This window comes from Caretta caretta, chromosome 1 (assembly GCF_965140235.1).
Source record: "Caretta caretta isolate rCarCar2 chromosome 1, rCarCar1.hap1, whole genome shotgun sequence".
Taxonomy (NCBI): domain Eukaryota; kingdom Metazoa; phylum Chordata; order Testudines; family Cheloniidae; genus Caretta; species Caretta caretta.
This window is the reverse complement of record NC_134206.1, coordinates 39958817-39979927: the sequence shown is the minus strand read 5'-3', so window position 1 is coordinate 39979927 and position 21111 is coordinate 39958817. Positions and strand designations below refer to the sequence as shown.

The following is a 21111-nucleotide window of genomic DNA, read 5'->3' as shown; positions in this document are numbered from 1 at the left end:
TTTTAATGAAGTTCCTCTACCTGTGGGTAAGACAGGCATGCATGCAAAATGCAAACAGTGCAACAAAGAAATGCAAGGCCTGGTTACCCAAATGAAACAACATCACGAGACGTGTTCCTTCTCAGGACGAAGCTGCGTTGAAGATGATGAAAGGAACGTGTCTGAACATGCAGGATCTTCCAGTTGGTAAACTTTTTTATTTCATACTTCTTTCTTAAGGACTGCCTGCTTTCCTTCTGGAATATTCTTGAATTCTCATGTTTGAGGAAAAAAGATACTTGTTACTCTATAGTACTATCATTTTAGATGCAGTTGTGATAAAAAAATAGCTGAAATAGGCAGATCATCTTTTTACAATTTCACCTTTTCACCTGTCAGTAAATGCAATGAGTAATATTAAATGAGTATGGTAATAATAATTAAATAACTGCATTGACTTATTTTGTTTAGGAGAATCCATCCTCAACATACAGGATTCTGAAGACTATTCACCTTCAAGATCACCATCATTTTCTATAGTTTCAGAGTTATCTGCCAATGACATTGTTTCAGTCACATCATGTATGACACAGAGCCACAGTATATCTATCACCTGTAGCAAAAAGGAAAAAATAAATCTCCATCATCCAGAACCAACCATAGATAAGTTGGTGATAAGAACCAGCAGATTACAAAAAGAGGTAATTGATGAAAAAATTGCCTGGCTTGTTTATGCAACAACAAACTCTCCTTTCTGTATGATTGAGAACCCACGCTTCATTAACACGGTTGAGTCATTAAGACCAGGATACAGTCCACCCAACAAAGGAGATGTTGCAGGCAAATTGCTGGATAAAGTGTATGAAAGAGAAATTGAGCAGTGTGCAAAAGATCTAGAGGGTGAAATTGTTAACTTAAGTCTTGATGGGTGGAACAATGTGCTTGTGTGACAAAAGAAGAAGGGAAATGCACGCAGAATACTTACAAGAAGTAGCAGAAAAAGCTGTAACAAACTGTGAAAAAGAATTCATATGTCTAGTACGCAGCTTGATCACAGACAATGCTGCAAATGTATCCAAGATGAGAAGAACTTTAGAAGAAAATGAAGAGAGTCCCAAGCTAATAACATACAGTTGCACTGCTCATTTGATGCACCTCCCAGCCAAAGACTTCAGTGTTCCAGAAATAAAGGCTAATGTTGTTGAAATTGAAAAATACTTCTGTAACAACCACTTTGTAGCAGCTGCTCTGAAAAAAGTGTGAGGAATCAAGACGTGTGATGGAACTCAGTAGTGGACTGTTTTGAGCACTATATCAAGAACTGGCCTAATCTGATGAACAATACTGTGAAAAAATAGATGGCACTGTCACAGCCAAAGTTCTCAACATTGGGCTTAAGAGAAATGTTGAATACACGCTGAGTATCCTGAAGCCTATTTCTGTAGCCTTCAACAAAATGCAGGGAAATAGCTGTTTTATTTCTGACACTGTTGAAATTTGGAGTGAGATCTTCAAAAGAGAAATATGCAATGACAGAGTTAAATTACAAGCATTAAAAAAACGAATGGGACAAGCACTATCGCCAGCTCATTTTCTTGCAAATATTCTCAATACTCGGTACCAGGGTCAGACCTTAACTGCTGAAGAAGAGGAGTTGGCTATAAAATGGACATCCAGCAATCATCCCTCCATAATGCCAACTATAATAAACTTCAGAGCTAAGGGTGAACCATTCAAGAAATATATGTTTGCTGCTGATGTTTTAAAGAAAGTCCGACCAGTGAACTGGTGGAAGTCACTTATGCACTTGGATTCAGAGACTGTTGAAGTGATAATCTCACTTTTAACAGCAGTAGCTTCTTTTGCCGGTGCAGAAAGAATATTTTCTTCCTTTGGACTAATTCATTCCAAATTGAGAAACTGTTTAGGACCTGAAAAAGCAGGAAAGCTTGTTTTTCTTTTCCACATTATGAACAAACAGGAAAATAAAGGTGAAGACGACTGAGTTAGCTGCAGAAGCCAATATTTTAAGTTTCTCATGTTGACCTGGCTGACACAGTCGATTTAATTTTTTTTAAAAATAATTAATTTAACTATTTTAGTTAAAAACAATTTTTACAAAAACAAACCTGATTTTAAAAAACTTGAATGTTTAACTAAATTCAAAAATTCATATGCTTGTTTTATTAAAATATTATGTTTGCTGTTGAAGAAAGAAATCCAGAATACATAACATTGTCGTTTTAGTTAAATAAAACAATTGAAATGTCTGTCTGGCGATGTTCTCCTCCTAATACAGCATGGCAAGAAAATCCTCCAAATATTAATGATTAACCTGTTGAACTGGAGATATTTATGAAGTCACTGGAAGGTGAACTATCTGCTTCAATTACCTTTGGTAAATGAAATAACCAATCATTCATTTTCTGATATAGCTAATCTGAAAAGTTTTCAAAATAAATCACTTTAAAAATGTATAGTGTGTAGGTTCTAAAAATGAAACCTGCACATCTATCTCTGAGTTGTGAAGAATATGTATTAAGGTTATAACAACCAACAAGAATTCACTTTTATGTAGAAATCCATGATTAAATCGAGTCTTCCTGACTAGTGATTTAAATCAAATTCACCCTGACTGAGCAATAATTCATTTAAACTACAGTACAGAACCATATTTCCCACACCACTCAGAAGCAGTGCAAAGGCTTGGGGGAGTGAGGTGTAATGGAGGAACTGAGGGAGAAGGAAGTAATTGCTGGAAAGGAGCCTGGTTGTGAACTTGGAGGATTGTTGGGTGTGGGAGGGAGAAGTATACAACAGGCTTTTTTGGAGGGATGGAGAGGGATTGTTAGGGAGCCTCCCTTATGCAGACCCTGATTGACCCCTAGCCTCTCCCACTCACTCAGGCTCATCTGCGCCTGTCCCCACGGGTCTCTGCAGCCCCACTTCACCATTCCCATGTTCAATGCTGTCATCCCACTAGCTCCTGAGCCCGCACCCCAGTCTGTCCCCCCTACTATCCATTCTGAACCCCAGTCTGTGATTCCCCCCAGCAGCCCCATGTACCCCACTCTGTCCTAACCCAGCTCTGTGGGCAGCGTGCTGTGATGAACATCTACTCCTGGGGGAATTCTGCAATACTGAGTATGCACAAAGAAAAGGAGTACTTGTGGCACCTTAGAGACTAACCAATTTATTTGAGCATGAGCATGCACAGAATCCCCCCCCCCCCCCAAGAAAATACATTTCTGCCCCAGAAGTGATGCAGTTCTGCCTTTTTTCCCCACCAGGGGCCACTGTGGTGCCAGAACAGCTGGCTGCATTAATGCTGCTGGATGTTCTGGCACAACAGTGACCTCTGGTGGGCAAAAGGCAGAATGCAGCACTTCTTGGGCAGAAATATTTTCTGTGGAAAAAAATTCTGCGGGACACATGAATTCTGCGCATCTCCAGTGGCGCAGAATTCTCCCAGGAATAGTTTTTGTTTTACTTACAAAAGTAACTCAAATGCCACTCTGTATATGTCAACTTTGGAAGTAACCTAACGGAGAAGATCTGAAATAATGCAATATGAAAAAGAATATCCATACCTTTTGTTTCTGAAAGCCAGACCCTTTTTCATAAGATATTCAGAAATATTAATAAGCTGTCCTGCTTCATCGTTGCAAAAAATTTTCACAGGTAGTGGTTCAGATCCATCATTTTCCTGAAAGAAATTTAAGATATGGAGGTTACTTATTGTAACTGGAAGTTGTTTGAGATCTCGTCCCTATCTGTATTCCACACGATGTAACTATGAGCACCAGTGTGCAGAAATTCTTCATAGTAGCGTCTGTTGACCTGTACGTGCTCCGTAGACCTCCTCGATCTCCCAACTCAGGGTATTAGAGTCAGTGTGGATCAATGTCTCTCCAATTCCTCCTTTTACCACAATCCCACAGGATCTGAAGCAGAGGGGATGGAGAACAGGCAGTGAAAAACAGATAGGGACCTCACAACTTGAAGAACTTCCATTACAGTAAGTAACTTCCATTCTTCCTTCGAATGATAGTCCCTATGTGTATTCCAGATGTGAGTGATTGTCAAGCAGTGCTCAGATTGGCGATGGGAGTGAGAAAGTTGGTAGCAAAGATGTCTCCAATACTGCAGATTTCATCACTGCATCTGCAGTTGAGGCATGAACTAAAGCATAGCTTGTTGTGAATGTGTAGATCAAGGGTGGGCAAACTCTTTGTCCTGAAGGCCACATCTGGGAATAGAAATTGTATGGCAAGCCATGAATGCTCACAAAAGTGAAGCTGGGGTGTGGGAGGGGGTGAGGGCTCTGGTTGGGGGTGTGGGCTCCAGGGTGGGGCCAGAAATGATGAGTTCAGGGTGCGAGAGGGGGCTCTGGGCTGGGGAGTGGGCTGTGGGGGGCAAGGGGGCTCTGGCTGGTGGTGCTGGTTCTAGGGTGGAGCTGGGGATGAGGAGTTCAGGGTGTAGGAGGGTGCTCTGGGGTGGGACCAAGGGGTTCAGAGAGCAGGAAGGAGATCTGGGCTGGAGCAGGGGTGCAAGCTCTGGGGTGGGGCTGGGGATGAGGGGTTTGGGGTGCGGGAGGGTGCTCCAGGTTGGGATTGAGGGGTTCGGTGGGCAGGAGGGGGATCAGGGCTGGGGTAGGAGGTTGGGGTGCGGGGAGAAGCTCAGGGGTGCAGGCTCCGGGCGGTGCTTACCTCTAGTGGCTCCCAGAAGCAGCAGCATGTCCCTGCTCTGGCTCCATGGCTTCTGGGAGCCGTGTGGCATGTCCCTCAACCCTGCGCTCTGGCTGGAGTGTGGCAAGCCCCAGACCTTGCTCCCAAGTGGGAGCTCAAGGGCCAGCTTAAAAGAGTTCGCGGGCTGTATCCAGCCCACGGGCCGTAGTATGCCCACCCCTGGTGTAGATGGAACTCCAGGTGTCCACCTTGCAAATGCCCTGCAGCGGAACGTCATATAGGGATGCTGTGATTGCATGGAGCGAGATCTTGCCGTTGTGGTGATAAAAAATCTCAGTGATTTCCTAATGGGTTTGGTTCTTTGTATGTAGAATGTCAAGCATGCCGGACAACGAGGGAGTGAAATCTCTTGTCTTTAGTGGAAGCGGGGAAGTTTGGGACAAATACAATTAAGTGTACACTTTGATTGATGTGGAATTCAGAAAAAATCTTGGGGAAAAACCTGGGGTATATGTGAAGAGAAACCTCTTCTTTGTTGAAAATGGTGTACGGAGAGTCCACCATGATGGCTCCAAGCTCGCTGACTCTCCTGGCTGAAGTGATATTCACTAAGAATGCTATCTTCATGGACAGGTGGGTCATGGAACTTGTCAGCATGGGTTTGAAAAGGAGACCTGTGAACATCAACAGGATGAAATTAAGGTCCCGTTGAGATGTAGATTTGATCACTGGTGGGAAGGTACTGATTAGGTCTTTCATAAACCATACTGAAGCTGGAAGAGTAAAGATGGGGAAGGCACTAATTGCTGCGAGGTGTACTTGCAACGAACTAATAGAGACCTTAGGACTTCAGGGACAGGACACAGTCTAGGACAACCGTGATCCTTGTGGTGGCTGAAGAACGTTGGTGGAGTTGTGCAGAGACCAAAAAGGCATCCCCGTTTGACCAGATAGCAAGTTCTAGAAAAAGAACCTTTTATTAAGGTCTGTCTGGACAGGGGCCAAGCATGAGCATTCTATTTCCAAAGCCCATTCAAACACCAGGCCATGAAGAGGAGAGAGCCCAGACTGGGGTGCTTCATCCCCCCCCCCCGCATCCTGGGTTAGGAAGACTGGGAAAGGGTGGATCCTGATTGGAGGGCGGGCCAACATTGTTAGAAGTTCTGTGAACCAGAATTGTCTGAGCCAGTAGGGTGCTAAGAAAATGATGTTCATTCTGTCATGATTAAGGTTGTGAGTCTGTCATGGAAGTAACAGATTCCGTGACTTTCCGGGATCTCCATGACTTCTGCAAAGGCCAGTGCGGCTAGCCCAGGGGACACCTGAGCAGCTCAGGCAGCCCCTGGGCCAGCCGCACTGGCCACTGGTGGGGCAGTCCTGGCCCACCACGCCCCCCCTACCCCAGCAGTTTGGGTGTAGGGGGCTTAGGGCTGGGACAGACGGTTGGGGGGAGTGGGAGGGGTGAGGGCTCTGGGTGACGCTTACCTCGGGGGGCTCCCCCGAAGCAGCAACATGTACTTCAGCTCCTAGGCAGAATTGTGACCAGGTAGCTTTGCACATTGCCTCCACCTGCATGTGCGGCCCCCACAGATCCCACTGGCCACAGTTCCTGGCCAATGGGAGCTGCGGAGACGGCACTCAGGGCGAAGGCAGCACGCAGAGCCCCCTGGCTGCACCTCCGCCCAGGAGCCAAGGGACATGTTGCCGTTTCTGGGGAGCTGTGCGGAGCCAGGTAGGGAGCCTTCCAGCCCTGCCAACTCACCCTTCTAGCCCTGCCAACTCGCTCCCCACCTCTGGGGAAGAGGTGGGTCGCATCAGTAGTGGTACACAGGTCTCAACCAATATGTCAAACATTGCTGTTGGCCAGCAGCTGGGGGTAAGTAGGGGCAGTGGCAGTAGAGTGGGCAGAGAAGCAAGGCCTCTGAACCCTCTGGCATTTGCAAGTATGGTTGGCTGGGAGCTGATAATAAGGTGTATGAGGAGAGAGTGGCCCTGGTCTATAGATTGCCTTTGGTCTTTCCTCATGAGGCCTGGAGTATAAATCCCCAGGGAATGCAGAGTCACTCAAGTCCTTTAATGAACGCAAGGACTTGTCCATTATTTCATTAAAGAGATATGACTCATCAAAGGGGATGTCCTGGATGGTGTTCTGGACCTTCCTAGGAAACCCTGACAATTGCAGCCAAGAGTCCCTCCTCATAATTAAGCCTGTGGCCAGACTTCTGGAAGCTCTGTCTGCTGAATCTACTGTAGCTTGGAGAGCTACTTTTGCCACCATCTTCCCCTCAACTAAAAGGGACTTAGAAATTGGGCTCTGTCCCCTGTGGGAAGCTTGTCTATGAAGTCCTCAAGTCTGGAATAGTTATTAAAATTGTATTTCACTGAGAGATCTTCCCAGGAGATCCAGTCTCAGAGCCTTTATCTGTTGGGGTGGCCCTTTGACAAAGTGACCAAGCCCATTCTATAGTTGCCTGTGCCACCAGTGAGTTGGGGGCAGGGTGGGAAAACAAAAATTCACTTCCCTTAGCTGCAACAAAAATCTCTCTTCTTGGGTCTCTTTGGGGTAGAGGCACAGAATCCTGGGAGTGTGCCATCCCACTCTGGTCGGTTCTAGTATGGCCTCACTGATTGGGAGGGCCACCTTATTTTGTCCCTGAGGTTGCAGGATATCCAAGAGTTGGGTGGTCCTGGACCTCCTCTAGAGCAGAGGCTCTCAAACTGGGGGGGGGGGGGGGGGGGCACAGAATGTATTCTGGGTGGGTGGGGGGAATGAGAAGCTTTACAAAAAAAATCTTACTGTGCATATTTTACCCACAGCACTGAATAGGGATCTACTGAAAACACAGAGAAATCACACATTTTTCACGGATTGGTTAGGGCCTAAAGAGCAAATTTCGTGGATGTGTTCATACAGTTGTATATTCCAGGTCACCCTTACTTCTGCACTGCTGCTGGCAGCAGCAATACCTTCAGAGCTGGGTGCCCAGCCAGCAGACACCACTCTCGGCTCTGCCTTCAGAGTTCCAGCTGTCAGTTGCTGGGGAGTATCCAGCGTTATCTGAAGCTGCAATAACTAACTATCTTAATTCCTTTCTCCTCTACCTACTTAAGCAAAACAGCCTTTTCTTCTCTAGTTTACATAAAAAACAATGATCACGTCTTCAGGGAGAAGGGGATCTCCAGATAGCTCTCTCGAGCATCAAACCCAAGATGGAATAGTTCTGTTCCAAAACACAGGTGCACCCATCACACCAGTAACAGTGTGATGCCAGTAAGCTGTTTCTTACTTAAAATTTACATTACTATATACTTAAATGGCTCTGTTTGAATCCATGCCTTACTGTTTTTAATATTTAGTGAGACTTGCATGTTGCTTTTTTTTATTAATATATGTATTTGTGGGGGGCATAAACTACTACAGGCATGAAGAAGGTGGGAACGCAATCAAATAAGTTTGAGAACCACTGGTCCAGTGGAGTTTGTAAGCCATTGACAATTCTTTGCAATAGCTCCTGAAACTGCCGATGGTCATCTGGCAGAGATGGCAAGGAAGGAGTGACCACTTCATCTGGGAATGATGAAGAAATGCCTGTCGGAACTGTTGGTACCTCTGGCTCCAAGTCCACCTCTTCCTTCTTGTACACCAACAGATCTGGTTGGCAGGAGGGACAGGAGCATTCCAACTCTCAAGAAGGACCTGAAAGCCTGCCATAAGGATCCTAGTGACTCCAATGAGAACAGAAAGAGGGATCAGCTGGTTGTGGGGAACCACAGGAGAATCAGTACCAGAGGTCCCTGGAACGTCATACCTGAAGGAATAGAGAGCATGACTCCTTGACTATCTCTGCAGAGATACTAGAGCAACTATCCCCGCTGACTCAAATGAGTCCGAAAACTGCTCCATCAATAGGAGTGGGGATGTTGGTACTGGAGCACTCCTACCAGATGGGATGTCCTGGGATACCAATGTAGACACTTCCTCCAGAGTAATAAAATTCCTCAGGAGAACTAGGCCGGAGAGAAGTGGAGACTGTGGATAAAGGAGGAATATATCCTCCAGTGGTAAGTAAGTCTCCATATACCATTATGTCTGAGGGGTTCAGGCTGTCAACCCAGATGGATTGGGTGCATCTACAGCAGCTGGATGGTCTTCACATGAACAAGGTAGTACCAAAGATGGGCCTGGACCAGCTCTCGCAGGCTGAACTGGCGAATGTCTTTCCTTATGTTTCGGTACCAACGTGACTGATGGAACTGGCAGATCTTTCTTTCTATGTGCTTTGTCCTCCAACTTGGAGGTCTTTAGCAGAACTGGTTTGTTAGGTTCTGATCATGTCTCACTCAATCTGTACGGGTTTGGGGAGAAACCCTTATGCACAGTCCTTGATGGGGTAGTGGAAGGGTTGTCTGTCCTTATACCTATGAGATTACTCTCTAGTCTCATGCGAAGTTCTGGATGACAAATCCTTGGTCTTAGGGACTGGAGACTCCGCTCCCAAGCACATGTTTGGAAGGGCTCTGCTGGTTAGCTGAAGCCAATGTACAGGGGACCTCCCTGGCCCAGATCAGAGAGGGGCTTTATAGCTTTCTCAGGCGAAGCTCCTGGAGTTCTTGAGTTCTGGGTGAGAAAGAGCAACTGCACTTTGCAGAGATATGCATTTCACCCAGACAGTAGAGGCAGCACTGATATTAATCATTGATGGAGAAATAGGGAGGGCAAGAGATGCAATTCTTGAATCCCGGGGCTGTGGGCATTGTCCTGGAGCCAGGGAGGGTTCCTCAATCAGGGAGAAAGAAAACTCTCTATACTAACAATACTATGAACTTTAACTCTTAAGCTAAGAAATATAACTATTTACCAATGTCTTTACAGGTTGTACAAAGAGTTGAAGGAGGACACAATTCTGCCTCAGGTTGCCCAGTGGTTAAGGAGGAACTGGAGAGGCATCAACCTGCACTGACTCTCATACCCTCAATTGGGAGCACAAGGAGATCTATGGCTCAAGTGCAGACAAATTGACAGTGCTCTGAAGAATTTCCGGACTCAGGTTCATGGCACACGAGTGCCCTATGTGTGGAATACACATAGGGACCACCACTGGAAGAAGGTTTGTTATGCAACACAGATCCAATTCAAACCTTTTATTTTCCTAAAAATACTTCTTGTTTTCAGTTTTAACTCTTTACATGTCATATTAGCAGCCTGCCCAACCTTTTTGATTAGGGCACTGCTCCCTATCGCAACCATTCATGACTTCTTCGTATCTTGCTCCTCTCAGCTCCTGGCTGTCAGAGAGACAGAGACCTGGATCCATTCTGACACTGCCTCTTGCAGCTGTCATCTCTTATGGAGACCACTCATACTCTCCACCATGGTTCAGACCAGCGTGTGGATGTTGAATTTCCCCTCTCCCATTCCTGCTGCTTCCAATCCCTCCTTTTTCTCCCCTTCCCTCCTCTTTTGAGCAGCACTGCATCTGACTCTTCCTTCCTCTCCCCCCCGCAACCCCACTCCATGTTGCTGTCATTTACCAACCATTCAAGTAGTTCCCATTAGTCTTCCCCTCAGATTTTGAGTCCTGGCTCTCTCTCCACCCCCGCTCCCACACTCATCCTTGGTCATTTCAACTTCCATATCGACGATCCATCTGAGCCCTTAGCTGCATGTTTCTTTGCCCACACTTCTTTTGACCTGCAGCCCTGACTCAACTGGCTGACTCATGAAAACAGCCATTCACTTGACTTGGTCTTCACCAATCACTGCTTTTTCTCTCTCTGAGCCTTCTGTTGCTGAGTTCCCCCTCTCTAACCATCACTTGGTCTCTATCAGCACACCCATCAGCCCCCCTCCCCATACGCCCTGTCATTAGGCTTTTCTATGATGAGCTCTGATGACTTCTTGTCAACACTCAGCCCTCTCCTTCCTTTCTTCCCTGGATATGGGTTGCTGATTCCCTCCATCGCTCATGATACTGTACTGTTGACTCTTTAGCTTCCTCCCATCCTGGCTAACCCCCAGCCCAGTACACTACCAACACGGCTTCTACTTCTGTTCTCATGCTGTAGAGCATCTCTGGTGGAAATCCTAAGACCCTGCTGACTTCTTCAGTTACATATTTGTTCCCTCCTTTTTCAGTTCTGCTGTCCTCCTAGCTAAACAATTCTACTTCTCCAATTTAATTGATTCCCACGCCCACAATCCCAGACATATTTTTACCACCTTTGACTCATCCTCAACATTCTCTCCCCCCAGTTCTCTGTCTGCACAGGATCACACCAACATTTTCTAAGAGAAAAATGACAGAATACACTGATCTTCCCCCTTCTCAACCCTCTCCTTCTCCGCAGTCAGACACAAATTTCTCTTCAGCTCTCTTCCTGTTAATTAACCCCTCTACTTGCCCCAGTGACCCCATCCCACCTCCTTATCTCCCTCATGCTCATTCTCATCCTTTACGCTTCTCCTTACCCTTGCACTCTCCTCTGGCTCTTTTCCCTCACAGTAGAAACATATTTTAGTCTCTCCCATCTTAAAAAAAATCCTTGACCCCACCTACCTCTCCAACTACCACCCCATCTACCTTTCATCGCTAAGTTCATTGAATGTGCTGTTTATAATTGCTGTCTGGAGTTCCTCTCTTCTGATTCCACCCTAGACCCTTTCCAGTCCAGCTTCCGCTTCCTGTACTCAAATGAAACTGATCTTACAATCTCTAATGACCTCTTCTTAGCAAAATCTCAGAACCAGTATTCCATCCTCATTCTCCATGACCTGTCAGCTGTTTTCACCACAGTTGACCAGGTACCTCTTCTTGAAATCTTTTCCTCCCTTGGCTTCCATCACTGTCCTCTTCTGGCTTTCCTATTACCTCTTTAATCATTCCTTCAGCCTGGCCTTTGGATGATCCTCCTCATTTCCCTACCAATAAACTTTTTGTGGTTGTTCCACAGGGCTCTATACTTGGTCCCTTTCTCTTCTTCCTCTATACATTATGTCTTGATAATTTCCTCTGCAAACCAATTTATCTCTACACTGACAGCTCATAGCTCTACCTCTCTATTCCAGACCGGTCTCCTTGGCCTGTCTCTGACATCTCAAGCTCAACATGACTAAAAACAGAGCTCTTAATCTTTTTCCTCCCAGCCTCCCTGCTACCTCCTTTCTTGATCACTGCTTGTCACTCAGGTAACCAACCTGGGTGCCATCTTCAAGTTGGACCTCACCATAGGTCTCCATATCCAGGCTATGTATGTAACTCTTGCAGATTCTTTCTGAATAACATCTCTTAGAAATGACCTTTCCTATCCACCCACACAGCAAAAACTCTTGTTCAGGCTCTCAGACTCTTATATCTTGATTATTGCAACATCCTTTTCTCTGGGCCTGACAAATGCAAACTTGCCCCACTCATATCCATTCAAAATGATGCTGCAAAGATCATTTTCTTAGCCTTTTGCTTGGACCATGTCACCCTCCTCTTTGCACCAGTCCACTGGTTCCTTCTTCTCTATCATATCACATAAGCTACTTGTCTTCACTTCCAAGGAACCTATCCACACTCTACCCATCATCTCTCATTCAGTAACCAAAGATCAACTTCCAACTCCAATTAGCCCATAATGCTAGTTATCAATGCCCACTTATTACATTTTCAAACAAGCACCTTTGTGCTTTTTCCCATGCTGCCCCTCACTCTTGGGAGGAACTCCCCATGACCATCCACAAAGCCACCCCATTGTTTTCCTTCAAATCACTCCCTAAAACACTTTTCCTGAGATATGTACAAAATATTTTACAACTCTTCAGTTGCTGGTGTGCTCAGGCTACTTGCTATCATTCTTCCCAATATTATCTCATTGTTTCCTTGTACTTTCCCATCTGCTGTCTCTCATCTCAGACTTAGATTATAGGGACAGGGACTGTCTTTTTGTTCTGCCTGTACAGTGCTTAGAACTATGGGATCCAGGGCTCCAAGGCACTATAATAATACAAATACTGCTATTCCTAACAACAACAAATAAAATATATTCTTGGCCTCTGTTGCTACCTGGGCTTTCCAAAGCAGTCAATGATCCTACAACATGATCTTCAAGTTATGAACCTAAGTCAAGTAAACTCACTCAACAAAGGGCTGATAAAATGTTTACTGTCTAATCTGGTTGCTTCCGCAACCTACAAGTATAATCTTTGTTTTAATCTGACAAATGACTATACAACCTAGTGCGCTTCAATAGACTCTCTTTAAGTCAGACACTGGGAAAGCTGATCAACAGCTATGTTGGTAACTATTTCATTCACATTCTAAACGAACTATAGCCCACACCACCTCACTAGCTCTGCATTAAACTTATATATATGATGGGCAGGAGGGTTTACAAAGTAGAACCTCGCCTTTCTCCATAGCAAAGATTACTCGGATAGACTATCAGATACCCATTACTACTCTCTGGTTTCTCTCAGAAGAATGGAACTACACAAGGGAAACCTTGTCTATCACGTCTGGGTCTGCAGATGCATCAGTGATCTCAAAGGCTTAAACAAAAAGTAACCCAAAACATTTGCATTGCATCTACGGCTAGTAAGGGTCAAGCACCAAGATAATATCCATGCCATATTCAGGTCTAAAACCTTCTGTCAAGTGTAAAGGAAATCTGAAACTCAAAATATTGCTACAGTGTCCTTGCTACAATTTGATAATAGTCTTTACTAAATAGGATAGGGCCATAATCGTTGAGATTGTCAGCTTCAAGAAAACATTATGCCATTCCTAAGGAGCTAATACACCCTTAAGAGAACTAGATATTTTGCATTCCCAGATATATGTATTAACGATCAACAACAGATCAAACATATCCCAGTTTGACTAAATGATCTAGAAAGGACAGATTCAAACTTCAAGATATGTCCTGAAATAGCAGCTTCAGTGAGCAACAACGAGCAAAACTCAAGTAGAAATGACAGCACATTTGTCTCCACCAGGTCTGTTCCTGCAATTGGAGACTGATAATCTGTGCAAATTTCAACTAGCATGTTTGATTAATGAAAATGTGATATGTTTAAGTAACTAAAAAGGGGCAAACAAGCCTGGACAGGAATGTTATGTATATTTCTTATTTTGATTAAAGACCTGTACGATGATATTTGCTACAGCTCCAGTGAGGTAATAGGAGATACAATCACAAGCTGTTGCTGTCCACTGCTTGCTCCCACCAGCTGGTCTAAAATGGAAAAAATGAAAATCTGTTTTAGTGAAATAGAGAATATAGTTTTAATAAAGGTTGTCAAAGGTTGGATTTAAAAAAAAAACCAACTACCCACCAGCAAGACTAAAAACTATCAAACCGCCCTTTCTAAGAAAAAAAATTATCCCAGTCAAATGAAAAGGAAGAGAAACAATAGTACCAGCTGCTCCACGATCAAAAAGCATTGTTAGATATTAAGGAGGAACACTAAAGTAGATTAAGATGGTCTCAAAAATAGAGAGAATGTGCAATATTTTATTAGGAAACGCACTTCAGAAATCTGTTGAGTCAGCTATATTAATACAAGGTTGGATTTTCCCTCATTACTACAGGACACATGAGCTCAGATGTATCTGGTGGTTCCACTCTCACTCCAGAGGTGTCTTAGCTTACTCACTTGGGTAACAGGTGTTTGGCCTTCTCTCCCAATTCCTACAGCCTACAAGAGGGAAGAATCCTTCTGTCCCCCACCAACAGACCAGGAAAGAAAAGCCAAAATCCTCCCCTTGTATTTCCAAAAGATCCAGGGACTAAGTTGCCTAGGAAGACCAAACTTTACGTACAGACAAGAAGCAAGCCAGGGAAGCCATGAGAACAAAGCATCTGTTCCCCCTGCCCAGTCCTGCAGTATGTAACTTAGTCCAAAACAAAGAACCTCTCCATCCATATCACAGTTAATGCTTTACTTGTATATGAGCTGACATTAAAAAATACTTCATTAAAAAATTACAATGGCCCTACCACTATCTTACAGCATTATTCCAATATACAAGGAATAAATTACCTTATATCTACCAGTGAGCACTCCAGTGCTAGTGTCTCAATTGGCTTCAGCTTTTCATCAAGTTTTCTTAAACAGGTGATGTTCACTATTTCTTTAGCACCAAAATCATACAACACTACCTGTGAAAGATAAAAGATGTGAAAGAAGTTCTGAAGAAAAGATGATATTCTCAACATAAACAGGATATATCCTCTTCTAAAACAAATAAACCATATGTAAACACCTTTAAAATCCCTCCTGGCCAGAGGAAAAACTCTTTCACCTGTAAAGGGTTAAGAAGCTAGGATAACCTCGCTGGCACCTGGCCAAAATGACCAATGAGGAGACAAGATACTTTCAAAGCTGGTGCTCTCTCTCTGCCTGATGTTTTTGCCAGAAACAGAAAAGGAATGGAGTCTTATAACTTAGTAAGTAATCTAGCTAGATATGTGTTAGATTCTGTTTTGTTTAAATAGCTGATAAAATAAACTGTGCTGAATGGAATGTATATTCCTATTTTTGTGTCTTTTTGTAAGGTTTTGCCGAAAGGGATTCTCTATGTTTTGAATCTGATTACCCTGTAAGGTATTTACCAACCTGATTTTACAGAGGTGATTCTTTTACCTTTTTTTCTTCAATTAAAATTCTTCTTCTAAGAACCTGATTGCTTTTTCATTGTTCTTAAGTTCCAAGGGTTTTGGGTCTGTGTTCACTTACACAAATTGGTGAGGATTTTTATCAAGCCTTCCTTAGGATAGGGGGTGCAGGGTTTGGGAGGATTTTGGTGGGGGGAAAGACGTTTTCAAGCGGGCTCTTTCCCTGTTATATATTTGTTAGACGCTTGGTGGTGGCAGCAATAAAGTCCAAGGGCAAAAGATAAAATAGTTTGTACCTTGGGGAAGTTTTAACTTAAGCTGGTAAAAATAAGCTTAGTGGGTTTTCATGCAGGTCCCCACATCGGTACCCTAGAGTTCAGAGTGGGGAAAGAACCTTGACACCATATATACAATAAATGTAAATAAACGACAAGGCATTTAAATACGTAAGTGAAAAAAAAAGTCAGAAAGGAAATCCAGACAATGGTTTTAAGAGAATATAAAAGTATTTTCAAAATATGAGGATGGGATGCATATGTAAGCTAAGAGGTGTGCTGGTCAGTTTAAATGTTTTTAGTTCTATCACATGTAATTTTCTCCGCACTAGACTTGTGCTTCCCCAAATGTCCATTTTCTGAAGACGCTCTAAGTCTCTACATTCATCAAACCATCATAAATGCCAGACCATTATCTTCAAGGAGAGTTCCCATCTGCCTCAGGTTTTACTGGAGATCTGACTGGCCTGATCCTCAAGTTTTTAAGGATAGCTCTGTTTCCCTCCATCCCCATTGAAGAGGCTGGCCTGGGCCACTGAATGCAGCAACTCTTGTATTGCTGGTCTGTTATACTATCAAGAGAGTCAGTGATCTGAGTACCAATGATCAATACTCATCTTTCACTGCCTTATCTTAGGTCTTGTGTACAATTAAGTTTTGCCACTTTAATTATGCTGGTATAGTTAAAGTGGTTAGTTCCCTACCCCAGCGCAGATGCAATTATACTAGTATTAATTATTCTAGTTTGGGAAGTGCCTATCAGCCTCCCTTACACCAGAGTAACTGTGTCTACACTAGGGCTTTTACCAGGAAAGCTATGTTAGCAGAAAATTACACCCCTAATAACTCGGTGTAGACCAACCCTTAAAGTGATATGAGTGTGATGAAACAAGCATCAATACAGAATCTTAGAAGATTAGGGTTGGAAGAGACCTCAGGAGGTCATCTAGTCCAACCCTCTGCTCAAAGCAGGACCAACACCAACTAAATCATCCCAGCCAGGGATTTGTCAAGTCAGGCCTTAAAAACCTCTAAGGATGGAGATTCCATCACCTCCCTAAGTAACCCATTCCAGTGCTTCACCACCCTCCTAATGAAATACTGTTTCCTAATATCCAACCTAGATCTCCCTCACTGCAACTCCCTCATTGCTTCTTGTTCTGTCATCTGCCACCACTGAGAACAGCTTAGCTCCATCCACTTTGGAACCCCCCTTCAGGTAGCTGAAGGATGCTATCAAATCTTCATTCATTCTTCTCTTCTGCAGACTAAACAAGCCAGTTCGCTCAGCCTCTCCTGATAAGTCATGTGCCCCAGCCTCCTGATCATTTTCGTTGCCCTCTGCTGAACTCTCTCCAATCTGTCCACATCCTTTCTGTAGTGGGGGCCCCAAAACTGGACGCAATACTCCAGATGTGGCCTCACCAGTGCCGAATAGAGGGAAATAATCACTTCCCTCGATCTGCTGGCAATGCTCCTACTAATGCAGCCCAATATGCCATTAACTTCTTGGCAACAACGGCACACTGCTGACTCATATCCAGCTTCTCATCCACTGTAATCGCCAGGTCCTTTTCTGCAGAACTGCTGCTGAGCCAGTCGGTCCCCAGCCTGTAGCAGTGCATGGGATTCTTCCTTCCTCAGTGCAGGACTCTGGACTTGTCCTTATTGAACCTCATCAGATTTCTTTTGGCCCAATCCTCCAATTTGTCTAGGTCACTCTGGACTTTATCCCTACCCTCCAATGTATCTACCTCTCCCCCCAGCTTAGTGTCATCAGAGAAGGCACTTTAGATTCTTAAACCTTGGGTTGAGTCATGTCGCTATCTTTAGAAATTTCACATTAGTACCTTCTTTGTGTTCTGTTAAATCTGCAGTGAAAGTGTTCTTAAAACGAACATGTGCTAGGGATCATCCAAGACTGCTATAATATGAAATGTATGGCAGAATGTGGGTAAAACAGAGCAGGGGACATACAATTCTCCCCTGAGGAGTTCAGTCACACATTTAATTAACGCATTTTTTTTTTAACAAGCGTCATCAGCATGTCCTCTGGAATGGTGGCCAAAGCATGAAGGGGCATACAAATGTTTAGCATATCTGGCACATAAATACCGTGCAATGCTGGCTACAAAAGTGCCATGCAAATGCCTACTCTCACTTTCTGGTGACATTGTAAATAAGAAGAGGGCAGCATTATGTCCTGTAAATGTAAACAAACTTGTTTATCTTAGCGATTGGCTGAACAAGAAGTAGGACTGAGTGGACTGGTAGGCTCTGAAGTTTTAATTGTTTTGGTTTTTAGTGCAGTCATGTAACAAAAAAAATCGACATTTGTAAGTTGCATTTTCACGAGAAAGATTGCACTACAGTACTTGTATGAGGTGAATTGAAAATTACTATTTCTTTCGTTTATTATTTTTACAGTGCAAATATTGGTAATAAAAATACACACTTTGATTTCAATTACAATACAGAATGCAATATATATGAAAATGTAGAAAAACATCCAAAATATCTAATAAATTTCAATTGGTTTCTATTGTTTAACAATACAATTAAAACTGTGATTAATTGCAATATTTTTTTTATTTAATCACGTGAGTTAACTGATTAATCGAGAGCCTTCCTATTAATATAATTGGAATGCAACACGTCAGTCCTCAGACACTTCCCAAACCACCAAACTCACTCTAAAGTTGTTCTGACTTTGATGAGACTTTAATGTTTGCAATAATGTGTAACATAATTAAAACTGAACTCCTCCGAAAAGCATAAATGATAAATAAGTACTGATACAAAATGAGCAAACAATAGAATGTGTCTACAGCTAAAACAGATATATTTTAAACTAATTTAATCAAGTCTTATCTTACTTAATGAGATATTTACCTCTACAGTGGTTTCAGAGACAACCCTGCTGATTTTGCCTCTTTGCCATTGGTTCAGATCACGTATACGAATAGCACAGTACATATCACTTTCCCACTTCACTTGCTCAAACTTGGAATTTTCATAGATAGCAGCCATCTTTTCCTGTAAACTAACATTAAAAAAACCCATGATATCTAAACCAACTCCTCCCAAGACTAAAGACTTATCCAGTGGTTTGAGGAAGTATTTATCCAATTACTGCTGAAATACTATGTAATAACATTTCAGTAACTTTGTGGCAGGTACATAGTATTGGAAAGGTAGTAACTATGCTCTAACGTTACTATGCTCTCATAACCATGGAATTCTTTTCAGAAAACTCAATCCTTTTATGTAGCAGCATTTCTAATCTATTCCTTCTGATACCTTTTTAATTTTCAAGAAGCAATATAGTCCCCCCCCATCCCCCTTTGGTACCATCAAAAATAGATCTGGAGGGAATCCAAGTAACGTGTATTCAAGAAAAAAGGAAATGGCCAGAAAAGAGGCAGAAAAAAGTGATTGGCACAAAATGGCTTACTTCGTAGACAAACTTTTTTTAAATAGTCAGCAAAAATCTTATACAGCGATCAGTGGCTAAGGAAGTTTGCTACATTAATATTATACAGTTGCTTTGAAGTCTTTACTTGAGGGATGTCTGAATTAGGTGAAATGACGGAGCTCAGTAAAAGATATAACCCAATTCATATACTTCTGTGGAATTCTTGAAAAACAAACAACCCAACAACCCGTATTACAGCACATGGACAATAAATATCACTGGTTGTTACTGATACTACTTTAGTAAGATTACTAATGAAAGAACCAGGGAGGACATTTTGGTTTTTTTTGACAATGTTAAATTTCTCCAACCCCAATCCTTCTTACACTGAAGTCAACTGGAATCGCAATTTTAAAATGGGGGCTAGATCAAGCACTTGTGATGGGGTGTGCTCCCAGCACTGGCACTGCTAGAGATGAATTAGGCCAGGTGGACCCAATCAGCTAATTATGCTGGAGGCAGCTAATTAGAGAGAAGCTCACCTGTGCAGGACAGTTGGGGCTTCTACAAAAGACAGGAAAGTGGAAGAGGAGGGGGGTGTAGGGAAGGAATTTGGAGTCACTTCCCAGGGAAAGGAAGGTGTGTTTGGGAGGCTGTAGAGATAAGTTGCCTAAAGTTACTCCCTGGGAAGAGGGAGTGAAGAGACTGCAAACCCAGAGGAATGGGGAGAACAAGGAGGTATGGAAGCAGCTCAGGGAAAGGCAGGAAGGTGCAGGGAACAGACCTTGGCTGTTGTGTAGAGGGTCCCTGAGATGGAATCCAGAGTGAGGATGGGCCTGAGTTCCCCTGCCAGCCACTGCAGGTGTGTCATAGTGTGGCAGTGAAGCAGAAGACTGCCTGATGCTGCTGGAGAGCAGGAACTTTGATACGCTTCCCCTCCCTCCCCCAAAAGGGAAACCACAGTAGTGACCTTGCTGGACAGCTGAATCACAAAGAAGACAGCTGTAGCTCCCGAGAGCTAGAGAGGGACTGCAGAGGAGAAACTGATGGAGTGTAACCACTGGAAGTGGTGTGACCCTGACCGAGCTAATCCCTGAACCACCAGGAGGCAGCATCATTCAGCAGTGAGGATAGCAAGCTGTCACAGCACTATAAGATGTTTAACTGCATATGTATTTAGTGAAACATTTTATAGTGCAAATCTATTGCTTTCCACACTATGTTTACTGGAGGGAAGGGGGGGGGGTAGGTAAAGAAAATGCAATAGCTTTGAAAACCAGAAACTGAGTACTGCTCCACTGTAAAAGAGTAGTGTTACAGTAATTTGTTTCTTTTTTAATTGATTAGAGTGATAAGATACACTTTAAAGACAACTCATAAGGCTTTAAAAATATTAACTGATAAAAATGCTTCTATTTTGCTAGTTCTTAGAATACCTTTTCAGTAACCTTTCTGACGACAGCCATTGTACAAAGATCTTATTTGGGGATACCACATGACTGATTCGCACTTGTAGTTCTTTGTTAGAAAGTGATCGTAAATCCTCGTTCTGTAGAGATTTTATGTTTTTAGAGTTTAAAATATCTAATGTTTCGGTTTCAAAAATTTCTTCTAGAGAAGGATCCCATACTTCATTATGCTTTGTAGCACTACCTTTGGTGTATCTGTATGAAAATGAAAAATACAGTTTGAGATGGAGTTTATAGTTCAAAATTTTACTTCCACTCCCAATCTTAATATTAGTTCAGCGGTAAGGTGTGCTACTAAAATTTAGGCAACAGAAAAGGCTAACGCTAAAGGTCTCAGAAAACAAAAACAACGCCCCCAAAACAAGCAAGCAACTCCAGTGTTTCTGTAGGGTTACAGTAAGCCCTTCTGATAGTTTTTGCTTGCTTACTCTTGTTTTCTGCATAAAAGAGTTACTCACATTGTGCAGTAACGATGTTTCTTTGAGATGTGTCCCCCTGTGGGTGCGCCACTGTAGATGCGTTTGTGTCTCTGAGCCTCCGATCGGAAATTTTAGATAGCCGTGTCCATTCAGCCCGCACACGCTCTCTCCTTGTCTCATGGCTATCTAGTGCTGTGAATGTGAACTACCCTCAGTTCTTCCTCTACCGCAGAGTTCGTTCATGAGAACTCCAAAGTAGAAGGG

The 21111-nt window shown here is 43.3% G+C and overlaps 1 protein-coding gene across 5 annotated transcripts in view; it reads right to left on the bottom strand.

The window, feature by feature from the left end:
* The window catches only part of RNF17 (ring finger protein 17), a 201555-nt gene that overhangs the window by 60638 nt on the left and 119806 nt on the right, over positions 1-21111 (bottom strand). For all 5 annotated transcript variants that reach the window (XM_048844981.2, XM_075127255.1, XM_075127254.1 and 2 more), the window contains 5 exons: positions 20396-20623; positions 18437-18587; positions 14695-14813; positions 13796-13886; positions 3570-3685 (listed from right to left, as the gene is read on the bottom strand). In XM_048844981.2, coding sequence (XP_048700938.2) covers positions 3570-3685; positions 13796-13886; positions 14695-14813; positions 18437-18587; positions 20396-20623 — 705 coding nt within the window. The remainder of the gene's footprint in view (positions 1-3569; positions 3686-13795; positions 13887-14694; positions 14814-18436; positions 18588-20395; positions 20624-21111) is intronic.